This window comes from Lynx rufus, unplaced genomic scaffold, assembly GCF_022079265.1.
Source record: "Lynx rufus isolate CCGP_SWC_20201006 ecotype Redwood Valley unplaced genomic scaffold, mLynRuf1.p SCAF_17, whole genome shotgun sequence".
In the NCBI taxonomy this organism is placed as follows: domain Eukaryota; kingdom Metazoa; phylum Chordata; class Mammalia; order Carnivora; family Felidae; genus Lynx; species Lynx rufus.
Window position 1 is genome coordinate 10546645 of NW_025814831.1, and position 22955 is coordinate 10569599.

The 22955-nt window shown below is 43.0% G+C and overlaps 1 protein-coding gene across 4 annotated transcripts in view; it reads left to right on the forward strand.

Moving 5' to 3' along the window:
• DICER1 (dicer 1, ribonuclease III) overlaps positions 1-22955 on the forward strand; it is a 73251-nt gene that overhangs the window by 3016 nt on the left and 47280 nt on the right. For 3 of the 4 annotated variants that reach the window (XR_006962144.1, XM_047080168.1, XM_047080164.1), the window contains exons 2-4: positions 18053-18116; positions 19033-19133; positions 22510-22696. Coding sequence is in view for 3 of the 4 variants with exons in the window: in XM_047080168.1 (XP_046936124.1) it covers positions 22550-22696 (147 nt within the window). In the remaining variant the exon portion in view is untranslated. The remainder of the gene's footprint in view (positions 1-18052; positions 18117-19032; positions 19134-22509; positions 22697-22955) is intronic. The other variant, XM_047080165.1, reaches the window with a different exon arrangement.

Below are 22955 nucleotides of genomic sequence, written 5' to 3' on the forward strand. Positions count from 1 at the left end.
AATGGAACTTTTTCTAACCTTAAATATTCTGGTGACCCCTGATTATCGGAATCATTCATATTTTTTTCTTTTTTTTGTGGTAAAATCAGCATAACAGAATTTGCCTTTTTAACCAATTTTAAATGAGCAGTTTGGTGGCGTTAAGTATATCTGTTGTGTTGCAACCATCACCACCGTCCATCTTCAAAACTTTTTCATCATCTTCACCTGGAACTCTGTCCCCATTGAACATTACCTCCCCATTCCCCCCTCCTCCCAGACCTAGGCACCCCCATTCTTCCATCTCTGTGAATCTGACTCCTCCAGAAACCTAGTATATGTGGAATCATACAATATTTGCCCTTTTGTGACTGGCTCGTTTCAGCTGGCATAGTCTTCAGGGCTCATTCATGTTGTAGCATGGGTCAGACTCTCCTTTTTTTTTTTTTTTTTTAATGTTTATTTATTTTTGAGAGAGAGAGATAGAGCGAGCGCAAGTCGGGAGGGGCAGAGAGAGAGGGAGACACAGAATCCGAAGCAGGCTCCAGGCTCTGAGCTGTCAGCACAGAGCCCGACACGGGGCTCGAACTCACAAACCGTGAGATCATGACCTGAGCTGAAGTTGAACGCTTGCTTAACTGACTGAGCTACCCAGGTGCCTGTTCGACTCTCCATTTTTAAGGCTGAATAATATTCCTTGTATATGTGTATACACGCCACATTTTTTTTATCTGGTTTTTCATGGATGGACGCATGGGTTTCTTCTGCCTTCTAGCCTTGTGACTAATGCTGCTGGGAGCATAGATGTACAAGTATCTGTTTGAGTCCCTGCCTTCACTTCTTCTGGGTATATACTCAGAAGCGGTCAGGCTGTTTCTTGATCATCAAAACGCTAGAGTCAGAAGTTACTGTAGTACGAGTTTTCTGAGGGTTGCTCTAGGCGGTTACACTATCCTACAAATAATTCCCCTCTGTTCAGAGATGAGTTTAGTCTCCTTGAGTCCCAGGATTTACTCATTTTTATGATCTTGCTTCCTATCACTGCTTGGCGAGTAGATGTGCAAGGAAGTGAATTCATTCAGTTGATTCATCGTGGGGCTTTGGAGTGCTCTGATGCTGCTAGAGGACGAAACTGGGAAGGTCTGTGTTCAACTTGTGTAAACAGTAAGTTGAAGCCAAGTGATTTATCTTGTTTACCTTGTGCTCTCCCTTTTGGACATTCAAGAGTTTACTTCGTTCAGAAACCCCAGTGGATGCATGTGTGTTATACTGGGTCTTATTCACAAGTTTCTTTGGAATGTTTTTTCCTATCGTCACGCACTTACGACTTGCCGAAGTAGGTGATGATCTTACGAAGCAGCACCCTGTCTTTTGTAGTCTACCTCCTGAGCCTGTGAGGTGGATCTTTTGTTCTTTATTTTCTGATTCTTTGATGTTCATCAAATCCTTTGCATGTTACAGGCTCATTTTTTTTTAGTTACAACTGATTTCCGCTAAGGCGATTCTCGTGGTATTACAGTCTGTGTAGACATAGCCATTTACTGCTTTATTTGTCTACTTTGAGAAAGGATTTGAGATTGTCTTACGCTGATGGACTGATTTGAGAAGACCGAAAACAGTGGCCTAAGTGGAGGGGTAGAGTGTGGAAGTTGCTGGAAGGAATTATCGGTGAGAGGCTGAGGGCAAGGACAGCCTCGGCATCTGCATGTAACCGAAGAGGTTTTTTTTGTTGTTGTTGTTTTGTTTTGCTTTTTTGTTTTTAATTTTTATTAGTCAAAGCAAAAGAGGAAACAGAACTAATTATATAGTCAGCATTGACTAATGAGAGGAAGTAAACCAGGAGAAGCCGACTTCTCTCGCGTATGAAGAAGAATCATTTGGATTCTTGCCTAAAATTACATTAACGATAGATGGAGAAAATGTGTTGCATTTTACATATAGGGAAACATTTTGCACCTGCCATTTTAGAGAAAGCGGAGAAAAGCCTCAGGCTTCAGTAGTACGGGTGTGCCTCGTACTGGTAATTTGATTCGTCAGAGTTTAGTTAATTTATCTTTCAGGTGATGTCCCCGCAATATCAATGGTCTCATTCAGGCTTTTGACCGATGCTGAATCACGATCCAGTCACAAATGAACCCTTTTCTGGATAGCATAGGCAGTCAGGATCTTCCAGATTCTCTCTGCCAGTCTTTAGGAACGCGTGTCAGTTGCCTTTCTTACATGGTGGTGTATACTCAGTGAATGAATACAGAGAGAAATGCATTATTTTTGAGGTCAAGTCAAGCTGATGAAATTGAAATCTTCAGTCATGTAAAAAGGCCTTTGTTAAAACAGATCCCCGAGTACAGAGTGGCTTTCTCGTTCATCTGAAATTGTCAATGAATTGTTAGGACTCTTTTTCATACACAAAGTTGCTTTACATTTTAAATAAGTGACTAAGAAGATGCCACAAGAAAACATTGTCAGAGGAGGTCCCTAAGCCTGTTACTGGAAAGAAGACAAAACAATTAAGTTTTGGCCCTAGCGTTCTCTTCTTTGAGGCTCATGGTAATAGTAAGTGTTGGCTGCGTTAAGGTTGGTAAGATAGTAAGGATGGAATAGTGCCTGGCATAGAAGGTGCTCAGATTTGCCTAATGAACTGATTAATTTATATTTAATTTTTTTTGGAGTCGTCCTTAGAAGCCAAGATAGATTTACGGAGCGTGATATTGCTTGTATATTAAGGCTTTTAAAGAAAGATCATCGTTCTTCTTATTTTGGACAGATCATGCTGCCTGATTCTTGATTCTCCTCCATTTGTGATGTACATATGATTAAGTGCATGGAAACATTGTGGACCAAGAGAAGCGTTAAGAAACTCCTAGAAGAAAATTGCTGTAAAAATCGGGAGTTGTTCCGGTATCGAAAGCATTCTCATTGTTGAGGCAGCCTGACTGTGGTTGTTGTGATGTTGGTTCTGTTTTTGCCGACAGCCCCATGTACGCAATGAGGTAGCGATTTAAAAAAAACACGTTTGGAAAATTCCTCTGGGAATTAGGTGTCTACAAACCCATTCAGAATTTTAAAAATAACGTATTGAACTCAAATAATGAGAGGAGGATCCCAATGTAAAACTCGATCTTTGAAATGTTGTAGAAAGGTTCTTTGACCAAGGAGTTAGATCAGCAAGACTATCGGAAGGGGAAAAGAAAGGCAGCAGCAGACTTATCTAATACTTTGAGATTCCAGGACTTGTGTCTTTCTGTCGGTTACAGCCTAGGAGGGCAATTAACCTGTCAAACCCAAAGATTTGAAGGCCTCTGATCAGTGGTGTTTTAAGCTTTTTCCACCTTGGAGAATTAAAGATTAATATTTTACTATAGCATCATAGGGATGTCTGCACTGTATCAAATAGTGCAGCTATCTTTCTGACTTGGGTCTCTGTAATAGAGATACCAAGTGTAATAATGCCTTTATATTGCTAACTCTCCCTAAGTAACCATTATCCTCCTATTATGCATGAATAAAACATCATCCTTGAATCTGTATTTCACACCATCACGAACCGTTTATATATCTGTCACACATCCTTGGTGTAGGCCACTGGTTCTTACTCTGTAGACAGAGACTACGGATTTGATGAAAGATATGAATCTTATTTCCAGAAAAACGTACATACTCATAATTTCACATAAAATTATACGAGGTGCAGGGATCCCTCCTGAATCCTATCTGCACGTGCTTGCTTAGGCCATGTCTACACAAAGACAACTAATAGGTTAACTAAGGAGCAGTGACAAAATTCTGGATGGTTGACACACAAGTTCCACACGATTGATGGAATCGAATGAACAGTGCAGAATAACGTGTGGTCAAGAAACCTCTGTTCTAGTTGGCTTGACTTCTAAATAGCCGTGTGGTAAGCGCAAGTCACCTTGGCCTTTCTAGATTTTAACTTTCTCACTGGTAAAATGAGAACATTTGCAAGCCTCTAAATATCTTCTAGTCAGTAGTCTTTAAGGCACCCCTAGAACTCCGGGACCTCTCCATTTCAAGCTGAGGGTTTCGACTGAACATGAGGCGTGGAAAAGAGAGGCTGCATTTTTCTTGAGTATTAAGGTTTGTATACAGGGACCACGGGAAAGGAGACCACGGAATTGTGGGCGGGTCCGAGCAGGGAATGTAAAATGCAAACGTGGAGAAATTGTCTTGAAAAGTATAGAGGGAGCCAGATTTTGCCTTGACCGGATGGCAGAATCTTTCAGACACGGTTGAGACTTTTCATCGTCTGTCTCTGCTTCCAGTACAGCTCAGTAAATGTTGGTGAATGAGGAGAAAATTTCACAGAAGCGGTTTGAAGCCTTCTACCTGACCAGTATGGTGAGGAGCCAGTAACCCATCAGGAGGCCCTGGGTACTATTAATGAGAAGAGGGTCTACTGGGAACCCTGGTACTTTAATTTTAAAAGCTTTTATTTTGTGTTGAACACTGTACTGAGAGCACCTAGCTTTTTTCCCAGTCTTGTATAGCTAAACATTAAAAAGGGAAACTCCCAAACTTCTAAATCTTTAGGTGTACCTGCTGCATATACTAAACTCAAGTGATTTATTGATCTTAGGCCAAACATAATTTGGGGTGTGTTTATTCTTTTATTTTTTTATTTTTGATAGAGACAGAGCATGAGCAGGGGAGGGGCAGAGAGAGAAGGAGACACAGAACCCGAAGCAGGCTCCAGGCTCCGGGCTGTCAGCACAGAGCCCGACGCGGGGCTTGAACTCACAAATTTCAAGATCATGACCTGAGCCGAAGTCGAACGCTCAACCAACTGAGCTACCCAGGCGCCCCAATAATTTGGGGTGTTTTAAGGAAAAGGCAGAATTTTGTTGGTAAGAATATGTGAACAAATGATTAAACAAACCAAACCAAACAAAAATCACCTAAGGCATTTGAGTGCACTAGGTAAATTGAGCCAGAGGTAAGGCAAAAGCTGTAATTTCTTGTCTAAATGCAGTTAGCGCCTTCAAAGGAATGATTCTTTTTTTGCTTATCTGATATATGCCTTTAGTGTTCAGCCCTTCTTCGCTAAAATATGGGAAATAGTCACTGCCAAATAGTGCTTCCCTTTGGGGATATAAAAAATTTCCATCGACATATGATGCAGTTCTGAAGGAGAATGTTGTTTTGACACTCAGTCTTTGTAAACACCTAGCTTTTGTGTTGGTGAACATTAGGAAAAGAGAATTCTGGGAAGTTTGTTTTACTTGTGAGCTGGGTCTGTACTTTCCCCAAGAATAGGGAAAGAAGTAATTGTTTTAAAGCCTTTCTTTAAAGCACGTGCACAAACTTGCACACGCATAGCACGCGTACATATACACACAGAATACACGTATACATGTGTGAAGCCTGTATTATCTAGGTCTCTGCAGCAGATGCTCGGTTAAAGTGCTTACTTGTGTTTTCTGTATCGAGTGAAGACAAAAATCACACAGTGCATGGTAGTTTCAGGAATATTAATTTCTCTAGTTTATTTCACCATGTCTGAACCCCCTTTATGATAGCAGTCTCGTTTCAGGTAGTACTTTTCATTTTACTAGAGAAGTTCGTTTCGTAGTATTTGTATCAGGTAGTCAATTGTGTTTAGTCATCAGTTGAATGGAATAAAGATACTAGAAGAAATGGCGGGATATATGGTCAGTTATTGTGTGTTTATCGAGCACCTGTGTTCCTAGACTAGAAAGGCCGAGAGGAATGTCAGTGGCCAGGGCTGATTTCAGCTGCCAGTGGCTTTAAAATTAAAGCAGTATTTTTACTTAAATGTGTTTATGCAGATTCAGCTGAAAATGAAACATTCAGTTTGCCTCTGTTATTTTTAAATTGCATTTTACTCTTTTTCAATCCCCTGGGGAGATCAAAGGGACCATATCCAGGAGCACCTTATTTTGACTAGCAAATCGGTGTTAACTGACCCCTCCTTTGAGATTATCGAGTATTGTGTGTTGTGGAAATAAGTTGGGAATCAGAATTCAGGTAGAATTCCACCTCTCCCATTTATTGGTCAGTTGGCCTTGGGTAGGTTATTTCAAATCCCTGTGCAATGGAAATGACACTTGCTTCAGGGCTGTTTTGAGGATTCAATTAGATAATAGATAATTTAATGCTCCATTAAGGTAAATCTTCTCTCTTCCCTCTTTCTGTGGGAACTTCCGGTATTTCATATGAACCATGGTAAATGAAGAATTTTTGCATATTGTATTAAGGATTTTTACTTCTCTTTTAAAATAAACTTTAAGTGAAATCAGTTTCAGCTGATAAACAGGAAAGTACCTAAATCACAAGGATGTACAAAGTGAACACACCCAGATCAAGAGCAGATATGACCAGTATTTTACAAACTCCTCTCAGTGCCCCTCCCAGGCAATTACACCCCCGCCCGCCCCGGTCCCCTGCCCAAAAAAAAAAAAAAAAAAAAAAAAAAAAAAAGCAAACACCGTACTGACTTTTCCTTATTTCTAACTTTATGGTAGTAGAAGTTATATGGTATGATTTTGTGTTGGAATTTTGTGTTGGGTCGCTTCACTTAACATCTGAAGTGTGTGAGATTCACAGTATTCTGTTGTATGAATATGTCCACGTTTACTTGTCTGTTGTATTGTTATTGGACACTTGTCTTGCTTTCAGTTTTGTCTGTTAGGAATAGTGCAGTTCTTTTGCATGTTTTTTGGTGAATATGTGTCTATTTCAGTCGGTGTTCACTTAGAACGGAATTATTTGGGTTATGGGACATGCGTATATTCAGAGCAGATACTTCCAATTTGCAGTTCTACTAGCCTTGTATGAAAGTTCTCTAAGCGTCACATCCTTTCCCACACTGGATACCATGTGTCTTCCTTTTGGCCGTTCTGATGGGTGTGGTAGTAGCTCATTGTGGCTTAATTTGCATCCTTCTAATTGCTTATGAAGGTTATTGACCATTTGATACCCTGTGCTGGGAAGTCCTTTGCCTACGCTCCATTTGCTCCTCTGCCTGTTCCTTACTAATCGGTAGAAATTGTTTCTGTATCTCCTACCCTGGCTTGCCTTTTCACTCTTAATCAGATCATATGATAAACAGACATTTTTAATTTCGACGTAGTCCACTTTGTCCATTTTTTCCCCGTATGATTAGTACTTTTAGCGTCTCGTCTAAGAAATTTTTGCTTACTCCAAGGACACGAAGGTATTCTCTTAAGTTGTTTTCTGAAGACTTTTTTGTTTTACGTTGCACCTTTAGAACTATAACCCAGCTGGCACTGATTTTTGTGTATGACTTGAGGAAGGAGTCAAGACTCACTTTTCCATCTGGATACACAATTAACCCAGTTGTTATTTGAAAAGACCATCCTTTCTGTACTACACTACAGTGTTGTTTTTGCCATTAATTAAATAACTTGTATGTTTGGGTCTGATTCCATGGCCTGTTGTGTTGCATTGTTTTGTGCCATTACCCACACTGTCTTATGTATTGTAGCTTTATATTAAATATTAATAAATCAGTTGACCTTTTTTTTTTAGAGAGAGTGCACGTGCACTTATGCTCATGTGTAAGCGGGGGAGGGGCAGGGGGAGGGAGAGAGAGGGAGAGAGAGAGAGAGAGAGAGAGAGAGACAGAATCTTAAGCAAGCACCATGCTCAGTGCAGTGTCTGATGTGCATCTTGATCCCACTACCCTGGAATTGTGACCTGAGCCAAAATCAAGGGTCAGATGCTCAACCGACTGAGCCACCCAGGCGCCCCTAAATCAGTTGACTCTTGAGTGTTAAGCCATCCTTGCATTCCTGTGATAAACTGTAACTGATTGTGATGCATTATCCTTTTTATACATTCCTGGATTCAGTTTGCTAACATTTTGATTAGTATTTTTACACTTTTGGTTTGAGAGATAGGTCTGTAATTTTACTTTTACCATGATGTCCTTGTTGGATTTTGTTGTCAAGTTTATGCAGGTCTCACGGAAAGAGTTGGAAAGGATTCCTTTTCATTTCCGTCCTCCCGAAGGGTTTGTTGTTAACATTGTAGTTGTTTCTTTAAAATTTTTTTTTTTTTCAACGTTTATTTATTTTTGGGACAGAGAGAGACAGAGCATGAACGGGGGAGGGGCAGAGAGAGAGGGAGACACAGAATCGGAAACAGGCTTCAGGCTCTGAGCCATCAGCCCAGAGCCTGACGCGGGGCTCGAACTCCCGGGCCGCGAGACCGTGACCTGGCTGAAGTCGGACGCCCAACCGACTGCGCCACCCAGCCGCCCCTGTAGTTGTTTCTTTAAATGTTTAGAAGAATTCACTCTAGTGAAGCCATCTGGGCTTGGGAGTTTTTAATAATCTTTTTTTTTTTTTTTTTTTTTTTTTTTTTGAAAGCTATAGGCCTCTTCAAATTTTTTGTTTCTTTAGATGTTAGTTTTGGTCGGTTTTGTTTTTCAGGGAATTTGCCCCCTTCTGAAGTACTTTCTTTAGCGGCTACTAAGATGTAACTGATACTAAAAATAGAAATAACCAGATAAAACTTCGCTCCATTTGGAAAAATTGCAACTTTTTAAAGGGATTGTTAAGTGATTTAACATAAAGAATACTCTTCATTGTGGTTCATGGAAGAATAAGCAGTGGTTAATGCCACTCGAATGAAGTTTTTTAAATACTCTTCCAGTTTAGGCACAAGTGTGATTTATGTGGACAAAGTTAGTTCCCTGAAAACAAACTATATTCAAAAGCTATTGTTATGTGGAATCTGTAATTAGATTCGGAGCTACATTTTTAATCTTTGACCACATTGCATTTTGGATTAATTCGACTAGTGAATTATAATTTAACATGTTCTTGGTTCTTTGCAGGATTGTTTCTAAGTGATACTAAAAATAAAAATAAGTCGTTAAAGTAGGAAGTAATGGCACCTTAAAAACATTTTGGGAGTGGGGCAGTCCATATTGAAATAACCTCTAGGATTGGTTCTTAGTGGTAAGAATTGTCAGCATTTATTCATTCAAAAAGATCCTGCTTGTGCCTGGCACCCCAGTTGGTTCTGGATATATAGATTTACTGTCTTTAACTGAAACTGTTGACTTTCTGAAAAAGTGGCACTCGATGAGACCTACAGTTGAGGCTGAGGGGTGAGGGGGTGGTGGTATATGCAAAGGCTCTGGGGTAGAAAGGCCCTTGGTGGATGTGTCTGCAGGGAGGAGGTAGAATTACACAAGTCCCAGTTAGAGATAGATGCAGGGCCGTGTAGAGATAGATGCAGGGCCGTGTGCAGTAAGGATTTTCGATTTTATTCTCTAAGTGCAGAGGGAATGCATTGAACTTTTGAGCCATCTTGCTCTACTGGTTTGACTCATGTTTTCCCTATACCTAGTTACATGGTGCTTTGAGCTCCATTAATATTCTTCTCTTGTTTTTAATCGCTTTCTTTTCTTCCCCCTACCTAGGACTGATGGTTTTTGGTAGTCCTTGGCGGGAGGTTGGGTCTGGCAAATAACAAAGATTTACTCATGCTTTTGGTGTTGAGTGCATTCAGACAGTTCATTTACTGCCTCGGTCCCTTACAGACCTCAGGCTTTATCCATACAATAAGGTGGAAGCAGATGTAGAAAATTCTAAAACACATTTGGGGTGTCCTAGTGGCTTTGCTGGGTTCTGGTAGTATAGGAGGTTAACAACACATTGCCTTTGCAGGGTTTGGTAGCTGCCGGTTTTTTGCCCTTTGGTCTAGTGTGGATTCTTTCCTATGTTTTTTTTTTCCTTTCTTTCTTTTAAGAGGGTTATAAATATTCTGAAAGATGTGAGCCTGCACTTATAGTTTTGGTTCCTGCTTCTTTCCCATCCTTTGTAGTCCCCAAATATGTCAATAATGTCACATGCTCTTAATTGTGCCTCACACAGCGTGTTCTTTAGTGAGGCTCTTGCAGTGTTTCACCTCCTCCCCCCAGTACCCAAGTTCTCTTTTTCACGCCTAACATTGTATCTATTTTTTTAGTGATTTGCCTATGTGATGTAGCCACTGAATTAAATGTAGGTGTTGTGGGATGATGTAGGAGAGAGAGAGGAGCCAGAGGCTGACAGCTCCACAGACAGTTCCCGTTGTAGACCCGAGGGGCTCCCGGGTGGCTCAGTTGGTTAAGTGTCTGACTTCGGCTCACACCATGATCTTGCCATTCGTGGGTTCGAGCCCCCTGGCGGGCTCTTTGCTGACAGCTCGGAGCCTGGAGCCTGCTTCAGATTCTGTGTTTCTCCCTCTCTCTCTCTCTCTCTCTCTCTCTCTCAAAAATAAATAAACATTAAAAAAAAAGAAAAAAGAAATAAGGCAGAGGCTGAAAGGCAGATGAGGTCGTGTGCCCAAGATCTCGTAGCTTACAAATGGATCCTGTCGCCACTCTGACTTTGGAGCCCACTTCTTTTCCCCTCTCATCTGGATTCTTTCTGCAACGTGTGTGTTCTGGGTTTAATTGTAACTGAGTGAAATAAGGGTGAAATGCAGGAGGCTGCATCTGTTCTGATGCTGCTTCTCTTCTCTTTTTTGAAGCATCTCTCGAATTTCCGTAATGGACATATATTTTTTTAAATTGTGTTTAGCAGTAATGAACCTCCATCTTTCTTATTAGGTCAGGTTTTGGAACAGCCTGAAGTTCTCTTGATCGCCCAGCGTGGATCTCCAAGTCGAGACGTGCAAACAGGTCGCCAAGGATAGAGAATCATCCCTAGAGAGAGAGTGACCAGCCATCCTGCCTCCCCCACGGTTGGGATAAGTGGGTGCCTAGTGCCTGGGACAGGGGACTTGCAGTGTGCAAGTAGAGAAAGTTCCTGTATGAGTAGAGGCAGTGATTACAACGAGGAAAAGGAAGGTCCTTTCTCAAGGAAAGACTAAACTTCAGAAGTTCCTTGTTTTGTCCGCCACCGCTCCTGCCTCTGGGCCTCGGAGGGCCTCATACACAGAGCCCTTGGCCGAGATGAACTAGGTGGGAGCCCTTGGCGTGTGCTGAGACGAGACGAGCAGAGGCCCAGATCTTGTTGGAGCCCGCGGGTTCTCGGCCCTGGTGGGGCTGCGCAGGAAGCCGTTTAGGCTGTGGCTCCTGCTTATCCTAACCTATCCTGCTGTTTGGACGCTTGTGTGGGGCCGGTGCCACGGCACAGGGCTTATGATGTCCTCAGCGTGACTTGCCTGGTTTCTTTTTACTTGCTGGCTCCTCCCCCGCATGAGGCCCTGTTACTGTCCCCTCCCGGGACTGAGTCCCTCCAGGACTGAGCTCCCGCCCGGCGCTCACCTTCTCCAGAATACCAGCCGGCGGTACGGGTGTCTCGCTCAGTAAATATTTGTTGAATGAATGAATAATTCAAGGGGCAGGAGGCAAAACAAAGGTCTTTTAAGTGGGGAAGATCACCCTAAGCGCCCCCCCCTTTTTTTCCCCCTGTGTTTTGATAGTCAAACATCTATATCAGTGTTTACTAGGGTTTTGCTTTTCACTTTGTTTTAAAAATATTTTCAAACTCATGAGCTGTAGGAATAGTCTAAAGAATTCCCACACCATTACCTCCATGTACCGATAGTTAACATTTTGCCACATTTGCCTTCCCTCTCCGCATTCCGTTGTTACTTTTCTGAACCTTTTTAGATCAAGTGGCAGGCCTTACACTCTTCACGACTGCATACTCGAGGTAGATTTTCTAAGAACAAGAGCAGATTCTCTTACATAATCACAGTGTGGTCACCGAATTCGGAGACGTTAGCATTGATGATGACAGTTACATTTCACCAGTGTCTCTATGGGGGGAGGAAAAAACCTCTTCCTCTGGGCTCTTCGCGGATGGAGCCTGTGAATTAAATTGACAAAGGCCAGATGAACCAGACAGAGGATTTGTTTGGCGTATGCACACTGGAGATTCACCCGGGAGGAGTGAACACCCAAGGAAGCAGTTAGGCTTGAGAGTGTATGTACCATTTTAATAAAGGGCGATGTATTTTGGACGCGTGACAAGACAAAGGAATGAGAGTTGGGGCTTCTGGGGATGGTCAGTCGTGGGAAGGGAAATAGATGAGGGAAAGTAACAGGGGCCATGGTAGTAAGGTTTGTTTATGCAGATTCACATCCTCCGGGTCTTTGGGATAATTAACGTCTCTTCCTGGTACTGGAGTGGGGAGGAGGGACGCTTTCACAAAGCGACGTTTATGTCCTGCGTTGAGGCAGAGAGGGAAAGGGCAGAGAATTCCTCCCGCAGCTGCTATTTCTCCGTTGCCTTCAGCCCAGAATACTCTCTACGCCAAAGTGGCCTGTTTTCGGGGGGCCTGTGCTGCTTCAGCCCAGTAATGTCCTTTATGGCCGTTGTCCTTCTATTGTACAGGATTCAGTCCAGGAACCGCACCGTGTGTGTTGCATGTAGTTGACACGTTTGTTTCCACTTGGAATCTGGAATCTTTTCTCAGGTTGTATCTTCTGTGATACTGACATCTTTGAAGAGCAGGAGCCGGTTGTTTTGTGAAATGAACCTCAAATTTCGTTTCCATGTTTCCTCATGATTAGATTCAGGCTTTGCAACTTTGGGCAGGAAAATCTACATAAATGACGTTTCTTTCTCAGTTCATCACATTTAGAAGTTACATGTCCGTTTGTCCCAGTCCCAGTTTGTCCCAGATGTCACTGCGGTTAAGGGTGTCATCTCTTGGGTGTTCCAGGGGCAACGTTACCAGTTTTCATTAGGGTTCGTAGGTAATCTGTGCAGAGATACCTTAAGATGACGTAAATATTCTTTTGTAAACTTCACCCAGCATCTTTCGCATCCGTTAATGACTCTTGCCTCAATTAGTAACGTGATGGTTAAAAATGGTGATTTTTTTTTCTGTCTTTCCTCTCCATTTATTAGTTGACATTAAATAGAACTTTATCTAGATTTCACACCTAATAAAACAACGTTTCTAAAGCGAGTCTTTGGGTTTTCCCAGTTAGTTATGTTGTAACTTTAGAACTGTACATTATTGCTGAAACATTTTCAAGGTTTCTATCCAATCAGGTTGCGTTAACGTGCAAGACGATTTTGCCGAGGTTCGGAGCTCTGGGAGGACGAGGCTGGCGGGATAGGATAGCTGGATGCTGGCAGGATTATCGTTGTGCAGATGGGTGCCTCTGTACCTTTGATGGCTTCTGATCAGCCCTGAACTTTTCTTTGTTGGGGGACGCGGCAAGGATGGGGTGTTAAACTTGTGAAAATAATGCGGGTGGTTTAAAGTCTTTTAAAAGTAAGAAGTATCCAAATTGAATTTGTTATTTGGCCTGCAAAAAGATACATATTAATTTAAGGTTGGATCAGTAAGGCTTTTTTCTCTACCTGGAATTAGTTAATGAAAACCAAATTTATTGATACTTCCAGCTTTGCTTTAATTCTGTGCAAGTCAAGTATGAGACGATCTTTCCTTTGAAAAATCTTACAGTTTTGGGGAGAAAATCGCTATAGCAATAGTATCTAATGTGGAGCAGAAGATACAAATTAAGCCATGATTTGGGTGGTAGGGTGGGCCCCTGTGTGCTGCATGAGAGGGGAGTCCAGTGATAGGTTTCAGGTTCTTGGGGTGAGTGAGTGGCAGGTGGGGGCCCGGAAGCAGAAGCTCATTTGAAGGCTGGGATACACGAGTCCTGGGCTTCTGGGGAAGGCAGAGAACATGAGTGGGTGCACGCCTTGCGCTCCAGTGCTTGGTGCTTCCCCCCTTGCCCGGAGCTTTTAATATGTTTGCTTTCGTGACTCAAGTTGACTGAGCTGAACGGCCATCATAGTCCGCGGTCTCTCAGACTCGTTTTGTCTCAGGACTAGCCTCTCTTTAAATTTGTTTTTCTTTTTAATGTTTATTCGTTTTTGAGAGACAGAGAGAGACAGAGTGTGAGCGGGGAGGGGCAGAGACAGTGGGAGACACAGAATCCGAAGCAGAGAATCCGAAGCAGGCTCCAGGCCCCGAGCTGTCAACACAGAGCCCGACGCGGGGCTCGAACCCACGAACTGCGAGATCATGACCTGAACCGAAGCCGGACGCTTAACCGACTGAGCCCCCCGGGCGCCCCAGGACTAACCTTTCTTTAGTATTAGAATGTTCATGTGTTGTATTGTGTTAAAACAGCTTAACATAGAAAATGGTGGCCTTTTTTTCCTCTCATGGATGTTCTTATGTGATACGTAAAAGATAGACAAGAAGAGGGTCACGAATTGAGTAAATTCTAGCACTTGTTGAACAATGTTTTTATTGAATAAAGGACAGACTCTTGAAATCAAACAGTAGCCTTAGAATTCACCTTGAAAGTTAGCGGTGTATTAAGTATTTACCTCTTGAAACAAACTGAAGGGTAAATGTCCTTGTAGGTAACCTGAAGGGGAGGGACAGTTCCAAGTGCCATTTTGGTGTGTAGGAACGTTGTCTTTTTAAGAAATATTCCAAGTACGTGGGCCACTGGCCGGCAGCCTAGAGATACTTTTTATGTGGAGATTTTGATGGATGATATTTGTTAAAATGGTGTTTGACCTGTATTCAGTTTCGGTTTTGGACAGATCTAATTTTAGGCTTCATGACATTGAAATGTAAACATAATATGTTTGTTACAGATTTACAGAAACCCAGAAATTTGGCTCATAGAGTAGTGCGAGAGAAGAAAGCTAGTGAATTTGTGGTTTAAGTCATAGAAGCTAGGGTAAGTTTTACCACATTTAATGGCTTAAGAAGGGAGAAGTTAAACAAAAAAACTTTTTGCTTTCTTTGTTTTTGTTGGTTTTAATCTAAAGTCTAAATTATTTCTCTCTAGATTTATTTAAGTAACCTCTACACCCAACATGGGACTCGAACCCATGACCCGAGATCAAGAGTCACATGTGCTACCGACTGAGCCAGGCAGGTGCCCCCGGAATCATTTCTCTCTAAACTGTGGTCTTACTACAACTCATCCTCCACGTGAAAGCTTGTTTTCCAGTTCTAAAAGCAATAAATTGTTCGAATTGCAGGAAATTTTAGAATGCAGAAAAGTTTTAAGGGAAAAGATGGCTTATGGTCATAATCCCACCCTCAATTTTTGGATGAATTTTTTCTCTCTCCATTCTTTCCTTCCACCTTTTCTTCTTTTGTTTAGTTTGTAATTTGACTTTGTCGTGATCTTCCTCTAAATAAAAGTGCTTTGCTGTTTTCCATTGTATTCCATACCGTAAGCAGTTTTGTTCATTACGAATTTTAAATTTGTAAGTAAAATTTTTTGTTAACATTTATTTATTTTTGAGAGACAGGGCACGAGCAGGGGAGGGGCAGAGAGAGAGAGGGAGACACAGAATCCAAGGCAGGCTCCAGGCCCCGAGCTGTCAGCACAGAGCCTGACTCGGGGCTCGAACTCATGGACTGCAAGATCATGACCCGAGCCGAAGTCGGACGTTCAACCAACTGAACCACCCTGGTGCCCCCAAACTGAAATCATTTTTTAGATGTTCATTTTTGAGAGAGAGAGAGAGAGCGCGCGTGTGTGCCGGGGAGGAGCAGAGAGAGAAGAGGACTAGATAGGACGGGAGTGTGGTTGTATAAACCCTGCCATACACTGAGCATTTTCTGTGTCACAAGAACGTTTTTTCTACCAAGCTTCATATACGTGATCTTAACCAGATTCTCAGTAATAGCTTAGTATATTTTACAGGCAAGGAAACCACCTTAGAGGGAGCCTGATAAACTGGGGTCTTCTTGAGACTGGACCCCTTGTTGGCTTTCAGATGGTTTTTAAATGATAGATACTTTAAAAAAAAAACAAAAAACAGTTTGCTTTCCAGCTCCCCAGGTGACCTTACCCCGTGCCCCTCCCACGTGGCGGGCCTCGGAGAGGAGTGACTGTAAGTGAGAAAGTATTAAGGGGTGAGGGCAGCACCTCGGCTTCCGAAGGTCAAACGGCTGAGACTGCTCATACCCCGACTCTAACTTAGAAAAGGAAGGTCGGTGGGAGTGGTTTTGAATCAACTTGGGTCCTTGCCGTGCACAGAATCCTCTTTGAAGGAGCCAAGCTTTGGTGCGCTTAGCTCCGTCATCATTTTAAAAGCTCCTCCCCCTAACGTGCTTGGATGGCAAACTCTAAGATTTCTCTAGTATTCAAGTTCCAAGAAATGGAAGTTTGTTATTTGGCATGGATATTGTTTGAGAATATATTTTATGGGTTTGTTTTGTTTTAAAGATGTGTGTTGAGGAAATATAATTGAAAACAGAACCTCCTTTTTCACCCAGAAAAATCTGTCCACACAGGTAGAGGGAAGAAAACAGTTTTCTTACTGGGTAAGCATTAAACCGGAGGGCCACGGGCCTCACAGGCTGTCCGCTAAGCAGGCTCCAAAGACCAAGAGATGTCACTCTTCTGTACAGTCAAGTGGTTACAACACTTGACATCCATGTTTTCAAGATAAAATTGCTCATTTCCTCACATCTTCATGACCAGAGGTAGGTTTTGCAGTTTGGAGTTCGGTGACAAATGAGGCCCATCTCTACTTAGGAGACTGGGAGACGTCGGGCCTTGTCTTTCTTGAGGATTAGGTTTCAGGGATACCTTTCAGGTGCTAGGAAAACGTTCCTGAGATGGGAGACCGGCTACAGGCTCTTTGGCTTTTAAAGAGATTCACTTACGTTTGGAAAGTGTTGAGAAAGAAATTGTGAACAAAGGGAGGGAGGGAGAATCTCTTCCCTTTATGATCAACTGGGAGAGGGAAGCCTCTTACTTGTAACTTGCCTTTATGCCAGTAATCGTCTAGACCCATTACTTTGCATCTATAACCGCGGACTCCCTTGGTGATTTCAGGCTTGGTGGGTAAAATGCCCCGGATCTCCGACATCGTGTTTGTTGCCAGGATCCAAAGGCTCGTCAAACAGCCCTTAGTTTTATCTGTTTTCGCTTACAGAAGTACTTTGACAGCATTTTACGGTCACGGTGTTAACACGTGGTTTTCTTTGCTTCACTATGGGACTTTTAGTAGTTGGCACGTGTTGGGCTTCGTGAGAGTAGGAAGGAAATCCGGACAGCGATAACCTGTAGAGTTAAGAGTGTCGGCACCTGTGACACGTTGCGATGAAACGACTGAGTTGTAAGTTGTGTTACCGGTCTCGAAAATGTGTACCGGCAAGCTCTAGATGCTTCTGGACCTTAGATCAGAATGCTTAGGCTGTCTGTTGTCACAGGCCTTTGTCCGAAGGGGTATGGCGGGAGTTAGATGCTAGTTAATGTGGGTGAAGTTTGTCGGTTCGGACTAAACCTTGACTGAGTGTCTGATACCTGGCACGTCTCTTTCCGAGCTATCTGAAAGGGGCTTCTAAAACAGGAGTTTGCATGTTTGTAGTCGAAGTTCTGATCATCAATTAAAATGAGAAAACTTGACCTGTTGGCTCTGTATTTATGAACACGAAATAAGTTTTCATTGTACTTGGTGCGTTAACTCTCTGACGTCTGTACCGAAATGCCTAAGGAAATAATTTGGGTGACGGTAATCTTGTAAGAGTGGAGTTGAATTTTAAAGCATTGTCAGCTTTATTATTTTAGTTAATGGTGTTTTGAGAAAAGGTGTGAGTGTGAATTACAGCGGGGTGGAGCGTGACAGATGAGGCCTTGATGGTGGACAGAGTCTGTATCCTCCCAGGTGGTGGGACAGAATGGAATTAAGCGTCACAGGAGGAGGTAGCTTTAGAAACCCACACAGACGCCAGGAGAGGGGAGATCTGCTCCTGGGAAGCATGGTTACCGACCCACATGGTGTTCCTGCAGTTTCAAAGTCAGATTTTACGGGGCGGGGGGGGGGTTGGGGGGGGGGAGAGGATGGAATTTACTGCCAAGAAATCTCCCTTCTATCTAACTGGATTGTGCCAACAACCTGCACACGTTCTCAGTTGTACTAGAACATAACAAAGGCTAATTTTGAAGGCAGCTCTTCCAGGTGTGTACTGTTTTCTTGACTCTGAGTAGAAAAATAAGTTACCAGGAATCTTACTCTGGTAAGTGAAGTATGCAAAGTTTGTCAAATAGGAATTTTCTTAAAGTTGGTTTTTAACAATGAGTTTAATGTTCTAAAATATTCTCTCTGATTGCTTTTAGGTTACCTAGGGTGTGAATTAATACAGACTTGGAAACTGAAAGAACTTAGAATCAGCATTTTGAGGTAAATATGTACGTACTACAGCAGTACTAAGACCTGCTTTGTTAGCTGACTAGCAAAACGAACTTGTCTGTGAGATGAGAAAGCGTCACCTGTGCTCGAATGGCCTTCGCCCGACCAGACCAGACACGGATGAGTTTCACGGTTTCTTTTCCCGAGCCTCTGGGAGTGGAGACACTGCGGTCATTAGCGTAATGAGCACGAGCAAGATTTGGTGTCAAAGCCGACAAAATCAACATTTGTTATTTAAATTAAGCTTCCCGTGTTAACACACTTCCTTAGTTTTTGATCTGTGATCTTTTACCAGAACCTCACTGAATTTATAGTTCTTTGTAACAGTATTGTTGGGGTGTGTTCTGAATTCTTTTATTCATGAATGAATTCTGTAAGAGAGTTTATAGTGTGGATTGAACTGTTGTGTTTTTAATTCCATTCTGAGAAATTGAAATCGCTGACAGATTTCATGCACGTATCGCGGTGATTGGGATTTCTCAGCCAAGTGCCTCTTTCGGGGATCTTCGTTTCTTTGGTGTACGTGAATTTAGGAAATGACGTATACGTGGCATTGTCATTTTTACCCCCCGTTATTCTAGCTGCTATCTTTAGATTTTGTTTACTGTGTTTGATTTTCTTGTATTCCTTTTGCAGCCTTTTCTTGAACTTTCCTCTAACTTTTTCTTTTCCCCAGATCTCTGGGAATTAGGCATGCTATTGTTGCCAGCCCCCACTCTCTTGTTCTTTGTTTTAGAATAAGACTTCATATCCTAAAATAACCCAAATGTCTTTTGTTTAAAATGTAATACAAAATAATGGTCTTTTATTTAACTCTTCTTATCAATGGGGCTTTCTTGTAGATGTGTTTATATTCAGTTTTAAGTACAGGAACCTTAAACTTGGCTATTTTTGCATTTATTTTTAGAGCAGAAGCTTGGGCATGCTGTGATTTTCCAATAAACTGCTATCACAATGTCAAAATGCAGCTCGGACAACAGCAACACAGAGATCTCAAACATTAAAACGGTAAATCTGTGATTTCTCTATCATACGTGGAAAGAGGAAGAGAGTTTGTTCGTGTGTTTTACTAAATTATTTCTGAGAAAATACTACGTAGAAGCTACACAATGGCCTCACCAATTTCGTGGATGTAAATTGTTTGTCCAGAAACTTAAACTCTGTCCTCGAGGAGCCATCACAAGGCGTTGTCTGTTGGCTCTGCGAAAGCAGTTAATCAATAATCAGTACATCTGTGAAACTACAGAACGTTTACTTACCAGCAGGGATTCAGAGCTTTTCCTTAAGACCAGCTTAAGGGGAAAAAAAAATCTACTTAAACACACCAAAGAAAGTAAAAATTGGCAAAATTACAGATTGTTCTGTTTTCACATTATTGGATTACCTGTTGAGGTTTTTCATCTTGGATTCGCTTTCCCTAAATAGAAAGTATCTCTGGGGCCAGCCACTGTACATTCAGTCGGTGAAGATGAACTTAACTATTGTGACCTTACGGAAAAGCAGGTTGAGAGGGTTAAATCGCGGTCCCCTGTCTCCTTGCAGACCCTCTCCCGCACCCGCCCTCCCAGGAGAGGGTGTGGATTTCCAGAACCTACACAAATACCTTTGGAACTGTGACGATTCTGTTCTGTACGTTATTGTGTGACAGTCGTGACTCTCTTGTTGAGTTTATCAAATACTCGCTTGAACTTGATTCTTCTGCACGCGTGCTCCTACACACGTGTGCCGGTAGAAGAATCAGGGTGTACATGCATCCCTGTGCAAATGCGTGCAGATGTCTGCAAGGCACACAGAAGCCGTTTGAAGGTCTTTATCGTCACTCACGTGGGCACGGTTTTCATTCTACAAACTGCACTGTTTGTCTGCCACGTTCTGGGGGTGGCTTGGTGTGGCGGGCGAACCGAGTGTGCAAGGGAGTCCCAGTCTCACCACTCATACATATTTCCTTTTCGAGAGTCTTTTTTTGGAAACAGTTTCAAACGTACAGCGAAGTCACAAGGTTAAGAGTGGGGCAGAGAATCCGCGCTTTGCCCCATTTGCTTAACGTGTTGCACACATTTGCTGTACGTGTATGTGGTTTCTTTGTCTGAACTATTCGAGGAGAAGTTGCGTACATCTCATGGCCCTTTACCCCTGGACGCCGTGGGGTCTGCTTCTTAGGAATGAGGCTGCTTTCTTAAACAGCCTTAGTGCCGTGACCAGCCTCGGTGACTTTGACAGTTCTGTCAGGGGCTCTGTAATGCCCTCTGTGGCATCGTTCTGCAGTACAGGATCCAGTCTGAGATCACTCACTCCCGTTAGCTGTCATGTCTCTTTATAGTCTTTCATCTGGAACGTTTTTAGAGTTTTTCTTTGTATTTTACACATTTTTAAAGGATACAGTCTCCCTTTGGAAAAATAGAACATTCTTCTCATTTATTTTTTTAGACTCTTTCTCGGGACTTATTAGTTACAGTTCTGCCACTGTTATCTCTGTGAGAAAGAATGGTGGCAGCGGTGACAGCAGCAGGAAGGGGTGTCGCGGGTTCCTGGCTCCACGTGGTGTTGGCAGGTGAAGGAAGAACTCTTTGGGGACTGGCATTGCCACCTTCCTCCTTTTTTATTCTCTTCAGCGGTCAGGATTTATGCTGATTTCCTGACCCCTTTTGCCATAGTTTTGATCGGTCTTGGATTGGCATTTGAGTTGCGTGGAGGCCGAGGGAGGGGGTCAGGCTTTCGGCATAAGTCGTCCCAGACAGTGAGCAGCCCACGGTAAGGAAAATGCAGAATGGTTTGACCGGGTGGTAGTCGGTGGGAGGGGCCTGTGGTCTGGGCCGTGGGCCTGCAGAGTGGCCCAGTGGACCTCAGGAGATGAGGTGCCATGGCTTTAGCTTTGGGTTCTTGGCAGCCGTGTTTGGTTAACCCACGGGCGTGCAAGCAGCGGGCCTGAGGAGTTGAAAACAGTGAACGCTGCGCAGGGGGTAAAAAGAATGGTCGGTGGGGCTTTGGTTCGGTAGACGATGAGCGGATTATTTCTAGGAAGAACACAGTTGGTAGCGTTCAGACCGTGCTCCGCAGTCCTTTGCTCGCCGTCCTCCTCCCAGAGGGATGACGAGAGCGATCGTTGGTCATCCTGGCTGGTCTGTGCCGTCTGACCTGGCCGCACCTGCGTTGCTGCTGTCCTCGGCGCCCGCAGCCCTGTGTCCCCCACTACTTACAGGAGATCACACCGGCACTGGCCAGATGTTGAGTTGTGGTCCCCTGAACTGACCTCTGAAATCAAGGGAGACTGGAGACTTCTCGTTGGATTTGATAGAACAGCTTCAGTCGCTGTCCTGTATCATGGTCGTCCATTTCACGCGTCAGGAGATTCAAAGGTTCTCGTCAAGGAACGAAGAGTGGGCTTCTTTCCGGTTTCATAGAGTGATAACAGTGAAAACTCCCAAGCAGTGTGGGGGCAGAAATTTCCTTTGGGGGCAAATAAATGCTGCTGACAGTCAGAAAGCCGATGGTGGACTGCCACGTTGAGGTCTGAGACCCTGACCCTCTGTGTGCAGGTTAGGAGTTTGAAAAAGACTCGGGTTTAGTTTGTCATTTTACATAATCCACTTCCTCTTTGGGAAAGAATACGTGAAACACAGAAGAGCCCTTACCTACCGTGAAAAACTCAGAATGGTTGCCCTTTGTCTTGATTCATCTAGGATATGTGTAATTTTAAAGGTAAATATTTAAATCGTCGGTCAGCTGTGCAGTTGAGCTAGGTTGTCAGTTGAGGAAAAGACCTTGTGTGTTTATGGTCTTTAGATACAATGACAAAGTGTTGGCAGGTATCTGAAACTTCAGTGCCTTCCAAACATTATCTCGCAAGTTTATCGATAGTGGCATCAATAGAATTGATAATGCTTGAAAATGTTTGTTTATGCACCCACATGCTTCGCATGTACATATGTATTTAAAGAGGCATCATATTCATATTTTCTTTTAAAGGTATATGACGGGCATGGTTCTCTATCAGTCAATACAGATCCGGATTTTCTTCGTGAGTTCAAAGTATTGTATGATAGAACTATACCATCATTTACTTGCTCACTTCTTATCAGTGCGTTTGAAAGGTATTGCTTGTTCCCAGGTACTAAGGCATCAGTACGTACCCGTGTCCTTGTTTCTTCGTGTAGTTGCCTAATTATTTCAGACAAGTTTCTAGGTGTAGAATTGCCGGGTCGGAAAGTACAGAACGCTTGACTTTTTAAAACAATCCTCTTAGATCGAGAAAAAGCTAAAACAATGACAGGGGAAGTTTGAAAGGGTCCGGAGGAGTGATACTCTGATGTTTCTCTTGTTTCTTGGCTTTCTTTCGTCCTTAACCCTGCATGGTGGTGTAACGGTATTCTTTCTCCCTTTGTAGTAAGCTGTGCTAGAGCAAAATGCAGTGAGAGAAGCACTGGATGAATGAAAGCCCTGCTTTGCAGCCCCTCAGCATGGCGGGCCTGCAGCTCGTGACCCCTGCCTCCTCACCAATGGGCCCTTTCTTTGGACTGCCGTGGCAACAAGAAGCAATCCATGATAACATTTATACGCCAAGAAAATACCAGGTACTAATGAGAACACTAATACTGGAGCGTTTCCACGGAAATGGAGTCAGTTAGCACACAGTTGACATGTCTTATGTAAAACCCATTTACCTTTTCAAGCTCTCCTCTTCTGAGTAATTTTCTCCTTCCAGATACTTTTGTTCCTAATGGCCCTTTTCTTTTCTAACATCTGCCGGCCGATTGACGTAATCATTTTGTTTGTGAAGTTCCTTATTGTTTCCCCTCTGAAAACCTCTCCCCTCGCAATACCCGCTTGGGT